Source organism: Zosterops lateralis (genome assembly GCF_965231275.1).
Source record: "Zosterops lateralis genome assembly, chromosome: 6".
Taxonomy (NCBI): domain Eukaryota; kingdom Metazoa; phylum Chordata; class Aves; order Passeriformes; family Zosteropidae; genus Zosterops; species Zosterops lateralis.
The window spans coordinates 28,482,785-28,499,778 of record NC_139761.1 but is presented as its reverse complement, the minus strand read 5'-3'; the positions used below and the strand labels follow the sequence as shown (position 1 = coordinate 28,499,778).

The 16,994-nt window shown below is 32.3% G+C and overlaps 1 protein-coding gene across 8 annotated transcripts in view; it reads right to left on the bottom strand.

Moving 5' to 3' along the window:
* NOVA1 (NOVA alternative splicing regulator 1) overlaps positions 1-16,994 on the bottom strand; it is a 179,592-nt gene that overhangs the window by 55,690 nt on the left and 106,908 nt on the right. For all 8 annotated transcript variants that reach the window (XM_083863738.1, XM_083863731.1, XM_083863732.1 and 5 more), the window contains 2 exons: positions 16,797-16,963; positions 7,133-7,204 (listed from right to left, as the gene is read on the bottom strand). In XM_083863738.1, coding sequence (XP_083719864.1) covers positions 7,133-7,204; positions 16,797-16,963 — 239 coding nt within the window. The remainder of the gene's footprint in view (positions 1-7,132; positions 7,205-16,796; positions 16,964-16,994) is intronic.

Here is a 16,994-nt window from a genome sequence, read left to right as displayed (position 1 = left end):
AGTGACTCTTTGCCTGTATACCTGAGAATATGGTTGGATTTTTCACTCAATTGTAGTTTTGAATGAAACAAAACATCTCCCATATGCCAAATCTGAGTATTAAGAACTCAAAGTCACAGCTAACCTTTGTTAGATCACAGAATAAAATGTTGCAAACTTTCACTCTAGCTTATTTGGGAAGGATCATGAACATGGATACAACTGGAATTTTATAACACACTATTTATTTTAATTTTCTAATGATAAATGAATTATACTTAAAATGAAACAAAAACCATGAAGAAATTAAATTATCCTTTGGCAAAGGATATTTGAAAATCTTTATCATATTTTAGCAAAGAGAAAAAATGTGTATTCTCCAAATTTTATATATTTAATAATCATTTTTTCTAAGCAGATAGGACCTTTTCTTAGTATGGAGACATGGGATAATGCCAAAACCTATATATATCGTATCTACAAATATCCTTAAATGAAAGAACATCTTAAATTACAGTGAGAGACTTTTTGAACTCTTAAACAACTCAAATAAGACAAGATGATGATAACCCTACAAGTTTAAACAGAATGCATTCAGTCCAAAAAAGCATTATCTTTTTTACATATTCACTACAAAATATTTTAAAGTGAATAGATCTCATGAAAGTCATAAGTCTAAACAGTAATGATCTCAGCATCTTAACTGAAGTGAATTATTTAAAAATAAATTATTTGCATCAAAAGCAGGCTTCATAAAGCCACACTAGAGTAAGACTTTTACGTTTTCTAAATTATCTAAGTCTTCATAAACACACAGTATCTGGTTTATTTTTTTTTTTTTTAAGCTTTACTTTTATATGTGGGGGTTTTGTTTCAGAATTTTTTTTACGTCCTGATTTTTATCTATGGGGGGAAAAAAACCAAAAAAATTCTAATAACCAGGTAGAGTTTATAACATGAGGAGATTTAAGTCATTTATCCACTTTAATAGAAGGGAATAGGAATTCTGCTCATTACAGTGAGAAGATGTATCTTTTTGAAGGGGGAATGAAATAGGAAATTTAATTATTCTAATTATTATTAAGCATAAATTCCAAACAAGATACATGAACATGGAATCACATTTTTACTTACAGGGCTGCAACTTGCAAGTCATTTATGACATCTTATGAATGACATGCCAGTAGTATTCAGAGTATTCAGTGAGAATCTACATTTTTCCCCATTTCTCGGCTATGTTCCTGACATTTCTCCTACATTTAAGACAGGAACAGTAAACAGTAGCCCCTATAATTGTTGTGCAGTGGAAGAGAAAAAAGGAAACTAGTATGGAATATGAATCACAATTACTACCTACATACTTGTCCCAAGGGGAAAAGTAGAAACAGACTATAAGAAGAGTAAAATCCCCAAACTGTTTTGCATATAAGATTTTTTAAAAATTCTTATTTACATGTCTTTATATAATTTAAATATCTATTTTAAGAAAACAATGCAAACAAACATTAAGCTCAAATACTGCAAAATACTGGAAAAAATAGTTAAAGGACAAAAATATATTACAAGTAATGTATTAACACAAGGACCAGAAGAAAGTCTACAGTTAGTCCATGCAGGGTAGGTTAATTCTGCTTAGAGTTTATACATTAAAGGAAGGATTCTAGCTAAAAGAAGCAGGAAAAGCTACATCTAAACCACTGGAACCTCTACTGGAATCCTCTCACATGAACTGGAGCCTTTTCTAGATATACTGTCTCAAACATTACTTATTATGTGCTATCCACAGTGTGCCATAGGCAACTTTTAATCAAGAAAGGAACTCTGACTTATTAAACTAAAACAAGCTGGTTCACTATATAGTCATGGTCCATATAAATCACTATCTATTAGATAAAGTCTCATTCAAACAGAGTATTAAGTTTGTATTGTAGACCACCAACAGCATCAACTGGAGTAAATAAAATGGTTGTATTCATCAGTGAAAAATCAGATAGGTTGACAAAAGGTCAAATTGTTATCTCAGACAATTACCATAGCAAATATTCTTAGTAATCAAATTAAAGTTATATCCCTTTTTAAATTATATAGCACCTTTTATAAAAACGCTAAATATTTTTATATTGACTTTGACTTTTTAATGCACAACACTGAGATTTGGAAAGATCAAGCGATCCATCCAGCATTAGTCGATATGTGAAAGACCTAAAAAGAAAACAGATTTTCTCAACACTACTGTAACAATTGACATTAAAATCGGGGAAAAAAAAATTAATATCACAGTTAAAATATTCAAGACACAATATCTAAATTAAGCTTCACATCAAATTTCAAAGGTAAATTGAGATAATTCAATGGCCTACAATGGCTATTGACTATCCTGGGATCATCACTAAAACTCAGTATTTGTGCATTAGGATTAAAGTACTGATAAAAAATTATAATTTGAATCTGTTTATTATACATATTTTAAAAATCCATGTCCTAATGATAACGGATGACTGAAACAAAGCTTTTTTTCCTATTTCTTCCTCCACCTCCCACAAGAAGTTATATATTTGATATGAGTTCAATTACTCTTTAAAAGCTGTCAGTATGCTTTACAGACTGCCTTTATTTTCAGATCCTACCTTTCTGTGAGGAACGAAAAGATGATACTTCTGCAAGAAATTTTACAAACAGGGATAGGCTGATTCTTTGAAGTTAGAGAGGGAGATTGGGTGCATTGATCATTACAATTTAGAGACATCAATTAATCTCCCAATCTCTAGTTACATGTACACTATTATATCACATTGCGAGCTATACACTTTGCATAAAGTGGAGAGGTTAATATAAGCCAAAAGTACAAATTCCAAATACCAAGATTTTAATAGCCATATGCTTGTGCTGTACCTGCTGAGTACAGGCAGTACCAAGAACACTGGCTCAGTCCCATCATGTGAAAAGGTTGAAAAGTATTATTTATAACAGATACTGAAGCACAAGATGAGATAGATACACTCAAACAAAAAAAAGGAAACCTGAGGACTGAATGAACAAAATCTACACCTAACTGCACTCCACAAAATTTATATTACATTGTACTAAATTATAAAATAGGACTTTCAAGTGCAATAACAAAGCAGCAAAATAGAAGGTATAATTGCAAAAAATACAAATGCCATGGGGGAAAAATAGAGCTTTTAAAAATGTAAAAGTAAAAGGTTTATAATAAGTTATTGACTCAAATAAGTTATTGACTCAAAGTTTGCTATGATAAATCCTATTTTATTGCTAAGCTTAAGCCTATCTAAATTGTAAGGCAAGGGAAAAGGACTCCTACCTATCACTCTCCTGACTGATTAATAAGTGTGAATGTGTGTTATGGCTTTTTATTCTCTTAAGTCAGTAGCAAAGGTCAGCAGTGGTACCAATTTCATGGAAAAAGGGAGGAGTGGAGAAGGAGATATACAAGTGTCCTTTACTGGTATACATCAAACAGGCAAAGGAGAAATAAAAAATTAGCTTTATGTGTTTCTCTCTCTAAAATTAGAGTAAAATCAGTAAAGCAGGAAGATAAGTAGAAAATTTAATCTTGTAAATGAATAAAAATATGTAAAATTTTAATTATAGAAATACAGGTCTATCTAAAGTCACTTAACTGTAAAAATAATAATTAAAACTTGTACTTTTACAAGGTTCTACACAGGAAAAGCAAGCACGTTCTATATGTTGCTTAGTGCATTATTTATCACTTTAGAGATGAAATTACCTCTTGAAGTGTACTTTGGAGAAGTAAAATTGATTTCCTCCTCCTGGTAAATAAAAGTAAAGCTATATTCTGCCACCTCCAGGGCCATCAGAACAGTTTCACCACTGTAGCTATATGTCTGTCAGTGTTTGGCTATAAACAAAGCTGACAAAGTTTGTGAGGGTCTAACACAAAAGCTCGTAGTCTGAAAGTATAGAAAGATTGAGTTTGTTTCAGCAATAGGCAGACGGGGGGGGGGGGAAAAACGTTATTGGAAATCCCATTGCCTTTTAATTCTATTGCCTCTTTGGCTCTTTCTTCCTTGGGAAGTTTGAAGTGTATGGATTTTTAATGTGAATAAAGGCCCAAGGAAGTTCCACTGAAAAAATAAGACATTTACAAGAATAATATTGACAGATGTATAACTTCCTGAACAAAGAACTAAAGAGAAAAACACTTCCAACAAAGAGGTTTCTGTTGCACCCAAGGCACCTCAGTATAATACAAAACATGATAATTCTAAAGAAACTTTTCTTCCACCAGATAAGGCATTTTCAGAGACTATCCTCTTCTTGAGAATTATAAAACAAGTAGTTCACAAATACTGGATTTTTCCAAAAACAATTTGTCAAAAGCTGAAACTGCCATACAAAGGAGTTATGACCTCATCCGAATGGAGGCAAAGTGAGTCATTAAAAGGAAGATCTAATACAAGCCAGATTTCCTGCCTAGCTTCCTCTGACCTCTGTTGGCAGAGCTATTTTCTTCTTGTATCAAAAAGTGTGTCTAGAAATTGTTCAAGCTCTGTCAGGGGAACACAACTGACACACTTATACAGCACAAGGCACACATCAGCTGTTCTCATCAAAGCACAGACTCAACAGTTCTCTAATTGCAATGACTTATGGGGGAGTCCTCCAACCCAGCTTAAAAATCTCACTCTAACAGCAACCCAGCATTAAACATTGCTTAAAGCTTGCTTAATCACCTTTCTAATCTTTAATAGATAAGATCATCTTCTCATGATTAAAATCTTACAGAAAATTGAATGATCCTAAGCCTAATATGCTACCTTATCCACACAACACATTGTGCTGTGAATTTATCTTACACCTTTAACACTGAATTTCCTGACATCCATCCAGTTAACTAAGCTCTCTCGTGTTATCATAATATAACATCTTGTGAGAAAACCCATACCTGAATGGCTATTTCCTATTGAGAGTCATCATACACAGCCATATATCAAAACAAACATTTATTGTTGTTCTCTAATACTCTCCTGATGAGTGTTTACTTGGCTGCATACAGGTTTGAGATTATTGTGTTGGAACCTATTTCCATGTGACAGCCGCAGTGCAGATACTTGTCGATACACTGGTGTTGAATGCTAATCACCACTACAGTCTGGGAACAATTGCCAGTGATGTCACTTATCACTAGGATGAACAGAAAGGCCTTAATTGCCTTATCATGTGCTTTGTGCTTCCTGCTGGAATGGCTAGAAATCACTAGAAAATATGAGAAGGGATAAAATAATCATAAACCTGTATGAATTTCAATAGTTAACAATAACAGCAGTTCCAAAAGTCAATTAAGGAACTCATTACTCTTCTTCATATATACAGTTCTGATGCTGTTCAAAAAAGGTCTTGATTATTTGTATGAAAACTGAATTGAACACAGGTTATGAATAAAATGCATTAAAATATGTAATTTGGGATATAGACAGGACACAAAGCATACATGTCACTTAGGTATATGAATTTAGGTATATTACTTGACAATATTCTCACCAAACAATTTTCTATAAACATAAGTATTTTTTAGCTATTGGAAAGCCATTTAAAGTTTATACACTACACTATAATTCTGATAAAATAAAATGCATAGAACAGATGCAAAATTGGTGCTTCTCTTATGCTAATTAACACATCCTGTAAATAAAAGCACTTCTTCCTTTTACTTTAAATAATGATCATCAGGAAAAGAAAAGAAAAATAGTAAGAACCCTTTAAAAAACAATCTCTGCAATAATTTTCAAAACCTTCTAATTAAAATAAATTAAACACTAAAATTAAGAGAGAGAATAAAAGCTGAACAGAGCTCATAAAATATCCCTAGCTGTCGGCAAAGATTTTATCTTTGTCATTTAATGATGATGAAGCCAAGTAACTGTTGCTGGAATGGAAGCAGACTGATGAAGAAGGCTTTCAATTTGAATTCAAGGATACCACAACCTATTTTTTTCTTAGTAGTTTCTCTATCTGTATAATTTCTTTCTAAATTCCATTACTTTCTGTATTTGACATGTCCTTCAATAAATGTCATGTGTTGATCAAAAGTATAATGCTTTAATACGCTTCTGTTCATGTGAAACTGTTTGTTCATACACAAGTTCTAAGTCGTTCAAAAAAATATCACAAAAATCAGTAATTAATAACAGTGTTAACTTTGAGGGGAAATTAGCTTGTGAAGGAAACTTTTCTCATATCTGATATTATTTATGCAAGATCTGATAGCAATGTTCAGCTAACTGAAACAGACTGTGGGAACTCAGCATATACTAAAAACTTACATTGTTTGAACACAAAGTACATTAAGTTTATCGGCACATTAAAAATAAATCAGGTATTTTTTAAGCATGAATAAATTCTAAAAAGCATAGTATGTAACAATTTTTGCAATTTTCATAGGGAAGACAAAGATAATATGATAATTTGTGGACACAATCAACTGGACATTAACTTTTCCAATTAAAATAAATGTGTACAATTAACAGGCTGCTAAACGGACAGTATATGCATTTAAAAATATGATATTAATTTAAAATACTTAGATGTGTTTAGCAAGTTTTTAGAGAGATTTAATTTTACTTCCTCTTTCATCAATAAATTTTCATCAATAAATTTTCATTTACAATACTTTTATATTTAAATAATGCCCCTATGTTACTGTCCACAAACACATTTCAAAATTCTGCAATGAAGAAGTCTGTTTGCCATTCCTGGGTTGAATTGCAGCTATTTAAGCATGGGTTTAGGGGTACTTCTACTTTAATTTAAAACTGATCCAGGAAGTAAATACGTGTGTGCATATATACACAAACATATAAACCAAGACTTACCCTGTCTACAAACACACCAGTTGCAATTTATCAAATGGAAAAAAAAAACAAAACCAAATATTTTAAAAGATACTTTGCTTTCATCAGAGATTTTAACGAAGCCCACCAAAACAAATTAAAAGAAGCAAAATATTTTCCATTTACTTTGCCAATTTCTAACAAGAGTTAGATATCTATGGTTATGGGTGTATATATGTGAATGAACGAATAAATCCTTAACCCACCATATCTTTTTCTCCAGTTTGCAAGCTGTCACCCGTGAAAAGTATGGTGTAGATGGTAGGATGATACTGTACCTGATTGGCTCTGGAGGTGGTCATGGGATCAGATGGAGAGGACTTGGTGGTAGTTGGGGAAGATGGCAATGTCTGGGAACAAAGCAGTTCAGGAGCAAATCAACCTTTACAAGCCTTAGACTGAACAGTTAAAAAAATAAATAAAACAACAAAACAACATAACTAGAAAATTAAAAGAAATAAAAAATGCCTAAGACAAAAATCTTTCTCCTACTCATTGGAACTTAATGGAATTTAAAGTCAATTGGATAAATAATGCATGTAAATATGCATGCTTGTGCATGTAAAAACAAATTCATGACTTGAAATCAAGATGGTGAACTCACATAAATACTCAAAAATATGCTGACCATATGAGGAATATATTCTTTCCTCTCTCCTCCTCTTGGGGAAAATGAAGACTATAAATAAACAAAAATTCCAGCAAGTTCAATGAGCATACTAGAAACAGTTATCAGTCTATGAACAAACAGGGCCTACGTCTGAAAGAAGTTAAAAGGCATTTACTCTGGCACTTCATAAAGCACCATTCTACAGCAAGGACTTAGAGCCAGCAAACTGTGTTCCATACCTTACAACAGTTACGCTGAAGCTACAGAGTTTTGGGCAATATTCTAATTGCTAAAATATTCATTGATCTTTTTAAATCTAGAAGCAGGTGAAAATATGTAAGCATCAATCTCATGATGGATGAACATGCAACTAATACCTTCATAACAAATAACTGCAAAATATTTATGATTTGTGTTAAAAATGTTCATTTAGTTGAGCAAAGGTCAATAGCTTGTTATAGTTCTGTGTTCAAAATAAACACAAAAAAGAATTAGGAGTCATATTTATTGATAATCTTTTCTAAATAATATACATATGCTTAACATTAATTCTTGAACATATTAAAAAAGCACTGCTCTGTTTAAAAATTTTATATACACATTTCTCCTTTAAAAGTATTAGATCATGACAGAAAAACTCTTCTTTTTATAAAAGTAGTAAAAAAGTAAAATTCCAATTTTCAAAACATAACATACAATACTTATTCAAAGCATGTTTTTGACATCTTTGCAATATATAAATATTATAAAATATCAAAAATTACACTATTTTATGTCAAGAAATAAGTGTTAAAGTGCTATACAATGGAATTTATCATATGCTCATATAGTTACTAACCAAAACTATTTAGAAATAAATAAAGCAAATTTTCACACTTTCAGCAGTTCTGTTACTTACAATCATTGACAGTCCCTCATAAAATAGGTATACATACTTTTGCACTAAAACTCTTAATGCATATGAGAAAGCTGGGACACTGTGAATGCATAAAGTTGCGTATTAGCAAAATATGGGTTTGTACATATGCGCACACAAATATTTTAGATGTATGTTAAACAGTATGAAGATTCATTTTTCATAGTTTGTACATAAACAGGCAGTCAAAACAGGAAAAATCAAACCTTAAGAAACAGATTCCTATTTTGTGCTTCCAACTTGTAACTCATTGTAAAACAATAAAAACAAACAAAAAGAGTTTAAACATTAACTGGGACTCTTTCATGATGGTTATGTAGAAAATACTGTCATGTATAGGACATTATAAAAATATGTAGCTTGGCAAACTGCTATTGGTCAGCAGGCACTACACATTGTAAAAATCGAGGCAACTATAAAGGATTCTCCCATGTCTTTATGTAACAACCATGGGACCATCACAAGGGGTCCATTTGTGAGGGGCTGGGATTATTTAGCAAAAGATGCGTCTGATTCCACAGTAGTACATGGCTAAGCTTCTTCAGCTATAGAATTATACTTCTGATTTTAGGGAGATGATGCAGTATTTCTCTTACCAAAATCTGAAACTGTAATGAACTGATTTTTTTTTTTTAATTTAAGGCTAAACAGGAAACAAAAACCAAAACAAAAAACCCCCCAAAACAAAACAAGCAAACAACAAAAAAAAGCAACCAAAAAGAATGGAGAATTGTCTATTGTCCCAGTAGGCTTTCTCCCTGAAATCCCCACAAGAAAAAAAAAAACAAAAAAAACCCCAAAATTAAATTATTTTGACTAAAATATTTCAGAAAACTGATGCTTTGTGTTATCAACACCACTGCTAACTAGGGCATGTGGTACTGTATGATGTTTTGGTATGCTAGGTTGCTTATCAAACAGAAAAATAGTTTGTTCTTCACAGTCGTTATCAAACCTAACTAGTGGATTTATAGGGAGATATGTAGAAACACTTCAACACTGGATAATGACAATCACTGATACGACAGATGATTTAAGAAACTGAAAACATCTCCGATTTCAATTCATATCAATCTTTCTAAAGCACAGAAATTTACAGCTGTGATAAAATAAGGAGTGAAAATAACAATTTCAGGTGACTGTTAAACTATAACATCCTATAACATCTATTAAGTATTGATTTTAGCAAAAGGCTGTTAAAATACAATATAAAAAATATTAATAAATTTAAAAGCAAAGACTGTATTAATGAACAAGAATCAACTATGAAAAACACCTTTTATTTCAAAAAAATGTGTAAATACTGAAAATAATAGTTTTTTGTCTTGTGTTTTTGGTGCTTTTTTTCTTTGTATATCAGGTTGTTTATATTTGAGGCTTTATCTCCCTTACATTTTTTTACTGACATAACTACTTTAATATTTTCATATATATATGTATACACACACATATATATAAAATAATTGACAATGTTTTGTAAAAATTAATCTCTTCTTATCTAAGCCATGATGAAATTAAACTTCTGTTTTCTTAAATACTAGTGCCTTTCCTACTACTTATGAGACAATTAATAAGTTACAGGTTAGAGTGTGTTGCTTGTTCCAACTTTATGCTTCTAGAACACGTATTTGAGAAAAGAGATTTTAAGTACTTAAAAAGAAGCCTAATTTTAGAAATAAAATTCTATTTTAGTCATATTTGAGTTCTAGTAGCTTCTGAAACTCCAAGAAAATACCACTACTTTTTTGTGCTCAAACATTGACTATACTGATAGAGACTTTTCTTAGGGAGCACAACACATTAAAGGGTGTGCACAAATATAGTCAAATTATCGCACTTCCATTCTTGTTATTTTTTGATTAAGAGAGTTAAGTTATAGCTGTACCATGGTGGTATAGATTACATACGGTCCATCTGCATGGTGTTTCAAAAGGTCTCAGAGTCCTCCTTTGATTACAATGACACCCTTATATACATATTTACACTAAAGAAATTTCAATATTTACACCATGGGTAATAAATAATAAAACTGTACTGAGACAACTACCTTAATTCTCAGTACTTACTAGTATATATACATATTCAGGACTAGAAAGAAAATGCAGAAAGTGAAATATTGTTTGAAACAGGGTTACCGACGTGAAAGCATAGAAAAAACATCATTTAAATATGAAGGTGAGATGGTATTTACAGCTTACCAATTTCTAGTTTCTCTCTACAGAGCTTGCCAAACAAAGGAGGTCTTGGTAATAACATTACCTGCAATAAATAGCTATTAAGACTAACCTAGTACTGATTTTCAATCCTGCATATATTAATATTGGTACTTTTAATCAGTGAAATTAGTGTGATAAAACTAATTTGCTTAAGTCAATATTTAAATGCACTTATAGAAAAGGTGTTATTTTTGAAAAAAAAAAAATGTATTAAACAGTTTAATACCTTCTGCAGTTAAAATGAGAAACAGAGAGCACTGCAAGGCCTCACTGCTCTTAACAACCTAAAAGACTTACTAGATTTTCAACACTATCAGAGATAAGCCTTTCTTGACAGACTGCTTGCTTTGCTAAACAGTTTTCTTCACATCTGCTGTGATCTCCTTTAATCTGTAACTCTGGATGAAGATTCTTATCTTGGAGATGACTGTATAGATATATAACATTTTTTAAAAAATAGAATTTGGATAAAGACATAATGAAGAATTAATAATTTGCTTACAATTTAAACGGTAAAAAGGTTACTTTGATGACTTCAGTAATCTATCTTTTCTTTCTACCTTTTAATTTCTGTAGAGAGCAAATAAAATGAATTTTGATTATATTTTGCTCTCTTTGCATTTGGTTTTGCTTTTGTGTGGAAGAAGAGACAGAGCATATGGAAAAACAAAAAGACTAAAAGGTAACTCATCTGTATTTATGAACTCTTGGGAACCTGACTTTGAGAAAGGAAATAACTATGGTAAAGTAGGATCATGAAGAAAGGTTATCTCATGTGTTGTCAAAGACAAGAAGGGATAAGAAGCTTGAAGCAAACCACCAGGTGTCATGTGGATCACCAGAGCAACTCTCGATGAAAGGAACAATTTAGAATTAATATTACAGTAAAAGAGACAAAAAAGAATCAGGACCTCCTCTTTCTTCAAAACTTGTGACAGTAACACAGAACTACTACAATATCTGGTGCTGTTACATAGAATTAACAGTAAACTGAAGTATGTAACTAGGCACAACCTTGAGGAATCTGATAAGATATGGGTTTAAGATCCATTCTAGAAGATAAGGTTACCTTTTCATTCTGGGATACTTTGGGATTTAGAAAGATACACCAAAACTACAAAGCCACCAGAAGGTACAAGAAAACTTTAAAATTTTCTTAAGAACCAAAACACTACTGAAAATTTCTGCAAAGTTGCATACTGCTGTTCATCCCCCAACAAAATATTGTATTCTCATTCCACTTTTGAGGCACAGAAGAGTTAATAAACAGCTACAAAGTTGACTGCATTCATAAACAAAGTTTTGCATAAATACTGAGATTATATTCAACACTGCTGAAATGAATCAGAAAACAAAACTAGTGATCTGCCAGCAGAATTAAGCACATGAGGGGATAAGATAAAGTATACATATTTTTATGGAATACTAAACTTTTGCCACTGGATTCAATGTACAGAACTAAATAGCTTTTATTTTTTTCATTCTGGCTACTTGCGAAGACCCCTGCATATCTTATTATACACTGCAGAATGATAGCTGGTGTGATTTTTCACCTGTGTTGACAAGTGAAAAAAGTTTATGAGAAGTTTTTAACTAGATGAAAAGATATTCTGATCTATGAAGCTACTTATTTTTTGTTTAAATGAAAACTGTAATTTTCTCATATTCTACAGTTTAGTAAGATTCATCTAGGCAACAGACTTCTGTCTTCAATGGATGATAAAGGAAAGAAAGGCTTCTCAGAAGGGATAGGCATTTTACAAAACCAATGAAAGTTTCTTAAGGAAGGAAGAATCTGAGAGTATTGGTGGGTTAAAAACTGAATACAATCCAGGAATTGTGCACATGCAGACCAGAATGCAAACTGCACCCCAGGCTGCGCCAGAAGTGTGTCTAGGAGGATGAGAAGGGGTTCTGGCCCTCTGCTCAGTGAGACTCCACCTGCAGTGCTGCATTCACTTCTGGGGCTCTCAGGATAGGAGAGACATGGACCTGCTGGAGAAGATCCAGAACAGAGCCATAGAAACCAACTGGAGCACCTCCTATGAAGAAAGGCTGAGAGAATTGACATTGTTTATTCTAGAGACAGGAAAGCTTGGAAATCTCATAGCAAACTTTCATCACTTAAAGGGGGTCTATAGGACATATTGGGACAGACTTTTTATCAGGTAGAGTAGCGACTTGACAAGGGATAAGGTTTTTAAACTGAAAAAGGTAGATTCAGATTAGATATTAGGAGGGAACCTTACTGTGATGGTGGTGAGGCACTAGAAGAGGTTGACCAGAGAAGCTGTGCATGATCCATACTTGGCCAAGTTGGATGAAGCATCCTGGTCTAGTGAAAGGTGTTCCTGGCACAGAGGTTGGATCTAGATGGTAATTTGCCTTCCAACTCAAACCATTCCATGATTCTATGAAGTCTACTGAGCCTTTGTATTCTGAAGAACTAATAATCCAAACCAACAATCCCCACCTCCATTTAAGCCAATATTTTCAGCTATGTATTCTTAAACCCAGGTTCTATATAGGGTCTGCTTCTGAAAGCAGAAGTTTTATTTTTAAAAATCATTAAGTTTTCTTTGTGGTTGATCAACATTTCTAGAGTAAAAGCACTTGTTCTCAATAGAGGAACATGAAATTACAAAACTAAATTCAGATATTAACTTCTGTAGATTTTGAATAAAATAACTGAGACCATGATAAACAAACAGAAGTTCAAGTCATGAGACATTAATTATCTACCGAAAAAGCTCAAGTGAAACTGGTTCCAATGAAAGCTTTAATTGGAAGTTCGATATGTGAAGGTTTTACTCTAGATTTACAAGGAGGAAATGCTAAATCCTTTTCTATGTTTTAAAAGACCTAAACATTTCATAGAATCAAAGAATCATTCAGGTAGGAAGGGATCTCAGAAGGCCAAACAGTGCAAACTCCTGCTTTAAGCACAGTTATCTTTAAGGTAGGTCCCCTTTCTTTCCATAAAATGCACAGTTCAGCAATGGCTATTTCTGTTTCCATGTGCTTCCTAGACAGGCGGCTACAACATCTGCTACCTGCTACAACTGAAAGCTGGAAGAAAAATTCAACTAGCCTACAAAAAAGTTGTAATAATTTCTGAAGTAGGTGATAAAACCAATTTAAGCAGCCTTTTCCATTGTTCATAAGAGTTGCTATTAATTTAGAGATGAAATTTAAAGTGTTAGATGTTGATTACAAAAACTAAACAACTCAGGCTCTTATGAAAACTTTCTCTTATGAAAACTTCTTTTTGTTCCTGTGAGTTACAATATGGTTTGAAAGAGTTTGTATGACACTCTAACTAATAAAGAGAAAAAAAGGAGGCTAAATGTTCATAGCAGTTTCTGGAAAGAAAAAGGGCAAAGGAACCAGTTGGTTATTGTTCATTGATACTTAGAAATAGCACATGGTTGACATTTGCTATTTAGATAGGTTGAGATTTGCTTTTAGATATTCTGCAGCCAAAAAAGCTGAAGTTAAAGGGACAGAATGTTCAGATAGTAATTCCATTAGTAAGGAGAAATGCCAGGCCAGAGTCAGCCTCTCTGTGTCCCATGCCTTACTTGAAGAGAGAAAGTGCTGTAATTCCGGTAGTCAGCAAAGGAATTACAGCTACCTACTGCCTTTCTTCATTGAATCTATAATCAGAAATTTTCTTTCTTAGCTCCCTTCCCTAGGATTAGTATTGATAAAGCAGCCCAAGACAGAGAAATTCCGATAGAGAAATGAGAGCTGCATGCTCAGAGGAGAGGCTTTGAGACATGAGAGGCTTTGCAAGACTTCAGCTACCAGTATCTTTACTCATGGGGAGAAAACTATGTCTTCTTTTTGACTGAAACATTTTCAGAGTTCCTAAATGAAGGTAAAATTTATTATTTCAAATCAACTTTAAATTTTCTTCAATCTGCAATGTAATACTTTGTGCATCGGTGTTCCTGGGCAACACTCTAAGGTAAGAAGAACCATGTAAAATTTTGTGTAAAAGAAGTTACAAATATTAAGGCTTCTTTTTTAAAAAAAATCAAAATTAACAGTATTAAAAATTTTACAAATAATTGTAATAAAATCGTGATATTTGTGCTCTCAAGAAAATAACAGGACTGGAGTTCTAAATCATGGCAACCTATTATAAAATATTATTCTCCTAAATTTTTAAATTAAGGCAATATATCTTTCATTAAAATACAGTATACTTTGACAATGAAGGACAGATTAATTCACTTCAAATTTTTTACCTAACAACTAAGATAACAATTTCATGTCTTGGTAAAAATAATGGATCTTAGGTTTGAGTTAATTTTAGATTGAGTCAATATTTACAGTGTATTAATTTACCATGAACAGACACTGCCTCATTAAAAGAGAATTGAAACAATTCATTGTGGTTAAAATTATTTAACATATGCACATGCACATCCCCAAATATTTGAAGTTATTTTATGTACCTGCATGTATACAAGTAATATATTTATATTTTAAGATGTAGAGCTAGTACACATTGTACTTTAGTCCTAACTTCATTAGCAGTGACTGCATTCACTAATCCATCCCTCCAGAATTTAATTGAACTTAAAATTTCAAACCAACAAACCCCAAATCAAAAAAACCTTCAAAAAAGAGGAAAAAAATATTAAATATTAAAAAAAAATACAGACCAGCAACAACTAAACAACCAAACCAACCAACCAATCAAAAAAACAAACCCCCAAAATTAAAGAAAAACAACCTCAACAACTTTGCAAATACATTTTCTGAAGAAATAGTGTGGACAACAAGATATATCATCTTCAGTCACAAGAGTGTTATTATTTAGGCATTTCACTAAAGAGCTCTGTAATCTAGTTTCTGAGGATCTTAGTGACTTACCTAAAAAAATAGCTTCATTTCAATTCAAAAGGGGAAAAACACTTTTTATTGTAATAGAGAACACTCATTTCCCACTGGATTAAGAAATATTGGCATAAAATCCAATATTTTATCAGCAGAAAAGCCACTCAAAATATAGTTCAATTTCAGATTTTTCTCTCTCTTTCAGGCATAATCATTTTCATGTCTAATAACTGAGAAACTAATGCTATAAAATCAGGGGCTTTCTTTTTAGTATTTTCTTATAAATTATCTAGACTAATTTGTATGTAAAATGATTGCACACAGAAAAAAAAAAAACAAACACTGGTAAATACTAGAAATTGTATAAATGGTTTATGCACAGTTTCATCCATCTAAAGCAGTCTGTTGCAAACTCATCCTGTTCAAAAACATCTTTATATGAGCATTCTGTGTATGTCACTGTATAAAAAATAAAATAATTGCACAGTTACCAAATTATAGGAAACTGAACCTTGCTAGTGTAGAAGGACAAAACAATTTTTTCCCACATAGGATAGGTCAGAAACTAAAATCTATCCTCTACAGGATAGAGAGACAAAACAAAATATTACTAATGTTCACTCATTTCTTTCTTCATTCTTTTCTTATTCAATACAATGGAAAAGAACTTTAAATTCTGTATGATGCATATTTCCCATTCTCCTTACAGAGCAGACTTTTTTAAAATTAAAATTTGTATGGAAAACCAAAGAATAAAGAGCTAGGGCAATAACAGCTTGCAAATAGTTTTTGCAGTACCCAAAGATTTTGAATGAAGGCAGCAAAAAATAGGCAAAAAGATGCCAAAAATAACAAAACATGAAATTGTAAAAAAATTCCCAAGCAAATTATCCTTATGTTTTCAAGGTCTTACAGGTAAGATTTTAAATTACCTAATTTAGGATCTAAAAAAAAAAAGTTCTTTTTTTTCTTTTATTTATATACATAAAGTAGAGAACATTCAGTTAATCTGTGATTTTTAGTAACGCTAAAGATTTACATAGGGTTCACCATTTAAGATTAAAATTCAGCAATCTTTAAGATCTAGAGATCTATTATCACTTTATACAGTAAAGAAAAGTTTATGAAAGGAACACATTAGAGCATGGTATTGGAACTTATAAAACACTGTCTAAAAGAACTGCTGAGAAACACGGAACATGTAAGTACAAGGAAAAAGAGTACCAGCAAATTAATAAAGTATAAAATAACTTTTTTTTTTAAAGAACATGTTATGTTTACCCCTTCCAGCACTAAAGTTTTAAGACTTCTAAGGAGCTGCTGTGACTCTCTATTCCCAACCAAAAACTCACTTGTTTGATGCGGTCTGGGTTAACAGTGGTCTGAGGCTGCAGGATGCTGACAGGCTCTGTCTTGGCCACATTCTGAGGCATTTCTCGAATCTTCTCTGCAATGAAGCCATGAACTGCATTTAGTGCTTCCACTGTTCCCTGGATCAGACACACCCGCTCTGTAGTACCTGCAAACAGCAAAAGTCCATCTGAATGATG